Source organism: Mandrillus leucophaeus, unplaced genomic scaffold (assembly GCF_000951045.1).
Source record: "Mandrillus leucophaeus isolate KB7577 unplaced genomic scaffold, Mleu.le_1.0 Scaffold11, whole genome shotgun sequence".
Taxonomy (NCBI): Eukaryota; Metazoa; Chordata; class Mammalia; order Primates; family Cercopithecidae; genus Mandrillus; species Mandrillus leucophaeus.
The window spans coordinates 3,411,616-3,416,500 of NW_012099209.1; the positions used below are offsets into that span (position 1 = coordinate 3,411,616).

The 4,885-nt window shown below is 47.9% G+C and overlaps 1 protein-coding gene across 1 annotated transcript in view; it reads right to left on the bottom strand.

Annotated features, from left to right (window-relative positions):
• The window catches only part of SUGP2 (SURP and G patch domain containing 2), a 39,738-nt gene extending 34,853 nt beyond the window's left edge, over positions 1 to 4,885 (bottom strand). The window contains exon 1 of the mRNA XM_011990662.1: positions 3,267 to 4,885. Within this exon, the coding sequence (XP_011846052.1) occupies positions 3,267 to 4,842 (1,576 nt within the window). The 5' untranslated portion in view covers positions 4,843 to 4,885. The remainder of the gene's footprint in view (positions 1 to 3,266) is intronic.

The following is a 4,885-nucleotide window of genomic DNA, read 5'->3' on the forward strand; positions in this document are numbered from 1 at the left end:
TTTTTTTTTTTTTTTTCCCTAGATGGACTTTTGCTCATCACCCAGGCTGGAGTGGAGTAGCACGCTCTAAGCTCACTGCAACCTCCACTTCCCAAGTTTAAGCATCTCTCCTGCCTCAGCCTCCCAAGTAGCTGGGATTATAGGTGTGTGCCACCACGCCAGGATAATTTTTGATTTTTAGTAGAGACAGGGTTTCATCACATTGGCCAGGCTGGTCTTGAACTCCTGACCTCAGGTGATCCACCTGCCTCAGCCTCCCAAAGTGTTGGGATTACAGGTGTGAGCCACTGCACCTGGCCCATTCCAGCATTTCTTTTTTCCTTTCCTTTTCTTTTTTTTTTTGGAGACGGAGTCTCGCTCTGTTGCCAGGCTGGAGAGCAGTAGCAAGATCTCGGCTCACTGTAACCTCTGCCTCCCAGGTTCAAGCAATTATCTTGCCTCAGCCTCCCGAGTAGCTGGGACTACAGGCACATGCCACCACGCCTGACTAATTTTTTGTATTTTTAGTAGCAACGGGGTTTCACCGTGTTAGCCAGAATGGTTTCGATCTCCTGACCTCATTATCCCTCCGCCTCGGTCTCTCAAAGTGTTGGGATTACAGGAACGAGCCACTGCACCTGGCCCATTCCAGCATTTCTTTCTTTCCTTTTTTTTTTTTTTAGATGGAGTCTCACCCTGTTGCCCAGGCTGGAATGCAATGGCACGATCTCGGCTCACTGCAACCTCCGCCTCCCGGATTCAAGCGATTCTCCTGCCTCAGCCTCCCAAGTAGCTGGGATTAGTCACGCGCCTCCACATTCAGCTAATTTTTGTATTTTTAGTACAGATGGGGTTTCATCATGTTGGCCAGGCTGGTCTCGAACTCCTGATCCACCCGCCTCAGCCTCCCAAAGTGTTGGGATTACAGGTGTGAGCCACCATGCCTGGCTCCATTCCAACATTTCTAACAGCAACATGAGCAGCGGTGGGGAAGCCTCATGAGATGTGGGCCCTGCCGCCAGCTATCTCGCTATCCAGACAGGGAACTGAGGCTTGCAGATGCCAATTACATGTGAACCCAGGTCTGTCTGGCTTCAGAAACCTCTAGTAAAAGGCAGCATGAATCCAGCATCAAGGGAAAGGTGAGGTAATTTACATCAGGTCAATATCACAATGTAGCAAAGGCTGTGGAAACAAAGAGAGCTTTCTGGCAATCACGTAGAAAAGCAGGCGGTAGCATTTTCAGTCCAGCAAGCCTGCAGCTGCAGGAAAGCATGGGGAACATCGAAGGCTGTGGGAGGGTAAGTGGGTGGGTTACAACCACTTTAGGTTATGGGTGACTTTTCTTCCTTCAAACAGTATCCCATCACTTTGTGAAGGGTTGGGGAATAGGGTCCCTTCAGCCCTGAGCCTACTTCTGGAAGGATTCCTCTCTGGGGGTAGGATGTGGCCACCTGTATGTGGTGGGACCTATCCAGTGTCTAGTGTCGTTGGGGCTTCATGAGGGTGGTGAAAGAGCAAAGAAAGTCAGGAACGAATGAGACTTCCCCACTGGGCTGGGGGCAATGGAAGGTGAAAACCACGTCAGTGGGAAAAGTGCTTTCTCCCTATCACAAGAGTTAAGACAGCATGGCTACCATGTATGCTTGAGATCTCTGGGATGTCTGGGCTGTGAGAGCCCATTCTGGGAGTTTAGGAGGAAGGAACAGGGAAATCAAACAGCTTATCACTTCTATTTCTCTTCCTTGGCCTTTTCCTCTCCCCAGAAAGCCAATGATAACTGCTAATTAGCAGGTGTACTTAAGTAATTCACCAACTTTAGCCAGTCTAGGAAAGTGAGTAGGGCGAAAAGGTGCATCCACTATGTGGAATGACCTGGCTGGTCCCTACACATCCTTCAATACAGCTCAAGCATGACCTCCACAACTCTCCAGGCTGGGTTGGAGCCTCTCCTGTGTCACTTTAATTCTAGCACAGGGGTGACTGTTTTTTGTTTTAGTTTATTGAGAGACAGGGTGATGCTAGCCCAGGCTGGAGTGCAGTGGCTATTCACAGACGCAATCACAGGTCACTGCAGCCTTGAACTCCTGGTCTCAAGCAATCCTCCCTCCTCAGCCTCCCGAGTAGCTAGGATTACAGACATGTGCTACCACCCCTGGCTCACGAGTGACTGGACTTTGTGATTTTCTTCCCTCAGGAGACTGGGGATTCCTCAGAGACCATGCTCTGTGTTTTTTCTCCCTTCTAGTAATACCTTGTGGGGACATGTTGGAACAAGGGTTCCAAGCCAGGCGCAGTGCCTCACGCCTATAATCCCAGCACTTTGGGAGGCTGAGGCGGGTAGATCACTTGAGCTCAGGAGTTTGAGACCAGTCTAGGCAACATGATTCTCTACAAAAAATACAAAAAAAGTTAGCCAGGCACAGTGGTACAAGCCAATAGTCCCAGCTACGCAGGAGGTTGAGGTGGAAGGATCACTTGAGCCCAGGAGGTTGGGGCTGCAGTGAGCCATGATCATGCCACTGCACACCAGCCTGGGTGACAGGGCATGACCATGTCTCAAAAAAACAAAAACAAAGAAAGAAAGTCAAGCCTTCTTTCTTTCAAAGATTAAAAAGAAAAAAAAAAAAAAGGAATAAGGGTTCTTAACCTTGGCTACAGAAAGGTATGAACCCCTCAGAAGATATAGGTAAAATTGTGTATGAATAGATGAGCATTTTTTCTGGCAATGGCCACAGCTTTCTACCAAATCCCGAGAGGTATCTGACCTAAAAATGTCCAAAGATTTTTGTTTTTCTGAGACAGAGTCTTGCTGTTGCCCAGGCTGGAGTACAGTGGGGTGATCTCAGCTCACTGAAACTTCCACCTCCCAGGTCCAAGTGGATTCTCCTGCCTCAGCCTCCCGAGTAGCTACGATTTTGGGTGCGTGCCACCACACCCGGCTAGTTTTTGTGTTTTTAGTAGAGATGGGGTTTCACTATGTTGGCCAGGCTGGTCTTGAACTCCCGGTCTCAAGCAACCCGCCACCTCGGCCTCCCAAAGTGCTTGAATTACAGGCATGTGCCACCACACCCAGCTGTCTAAAGACTTTTATGGTAAACAGCAGATTCCTAAGACACATTCACAGAATGAACGGCAGACATATATTGGCCAATGTGCATTTTCTACTAAAATCTTGATTTGTTTCCAATTGGCTAAAGAGCTTCTGTGTAAAAAAATCTCAAATAAAAGACATTACCAAACAAAGATGAAAAACAACAAATAGAAACTTTGGCTGTTTTCCTTACCATCACTCAGACTACTTGGAGCCTTGGCCTGAATTTCGGGTTTGGTAGGAGGAATCATTTTCTCCTCCTCTCGCGTCGGCTCTGGTTCGGCTTTCTTAACCTGGAGGGGACACCCGCTGCTGACTAGCCAGGCCTTCAGGTGGTCTATGTACTCTCTCCCAAACAAAGTGGAGTCTTCGAAGTTTGGAAATGCAGCAGGTGATGGAGCTATATCTTGCAGGCCGACAGCTTCTAAGATTTTCTCTTGCCGGAAAGAAGAGGCCAAGGAGAATGTCTGTCCCAAAAGGGCCAAAGACTTCCGGCAGAGAGAATTGGTGGTTTCTAGGGCAAGAGCCAAGTCCAGGGGGTTACTGAGGGTCTTCATCTTGACACTCAGCTCGTAGGCATTGCAGGCCATAAGCAGAGGTGTGACACTCTTCAGAAGCCGGTCTTGAAGTCTCATTATGTACTTGTCAAAGGGCTTTATGATTTCAAAAAAGCAATTTTTGGTCTTCACAGCACCTTTGTCTAAAAGCATGTTTAAAAACTCATTATCAACTCTGGGTGTTTTCAAAGCAGAGTGCTTTAAAAATTTGATAGTAAAAAAGCAAAAATCTCTGTGCTCTGGTTTTAAGGAACATTTAAATGAGGCAAGCATTTTAGCACAGGTTTCTGTTTCAAGTTCAAAGAGAGTCTGGAAAAGCTGGGAAAATTTAATATCATCTTTTATGGTGTGGAATCCTGCCCATTTGATTATTTCTATCCCAAATCTTGAAAAAACATCAGACTTATCTACGATGTCAAAGCTCATCTTTCTTCTGGGGAGCCGAAGATTCTTCAGATCCAGCCCCAGAGGGATCTTCTGAATGGGGAACTGGATATCTTCTGTCCCTGGGTTTGTCCCCAGGGTCACATCAGGACTTGGAGTGGTTTTCTGGATTTGGTTAGTGCCCTGAGTTTTGGGAGTAATACGATTCATGGTGGGTATTTTTTTTGTGCTCACATTTCTCAATGTGACAAGTTTCCCAACACCCCCCTTAGCTGTGAGCAGGCCCTGAGACTCCCCCTTTCCTAGGAGGGAACCTTCCTGGTCAACGATGTTTAAAGCTCGGCCTCTGGCCTGGACTTGACTGCTGCCCCTGAGCACAGAGTCAGCCTCCCCAGGATGGTCCACGTCATAATCCCGACTCTCCTTCTCCAAACACTCTTTCTCAATCAGCCTGGAAGATCCAAAGTCTCCCAACACTGCAGAGGGACCAAAACTATACTCCTGTGACCAAGAGGAGGACTCTTGAGAAACTGGATGGCCAAAGTCTTGCTCCCAAGAACCACGGAGCGCAAATTTCCAGTCCTGAGAACGGAAATGTCCCAATTTCCGGTGGCCAATGACCTGGTCCCGAGAATCAGAGTGAGAAAATTCCAGATCCCGGCCACATTCTTTGCGAAAGTAGCTGTCATCACTGATGGAAGGGTTGCTTGATCTGAAGGAAGGCCCTGGAAATACGTCACTTCTCAGGCCTTCTCTTCCGGCGTCTCGCGAGTGAGCTACAGATCCACTGAGGGAGTATCTGCTATCGCTGTGGACATCATCATACATCTCTGCTCTGGATCTTGGGACTGCCCTTAAGAGATCTGAAATA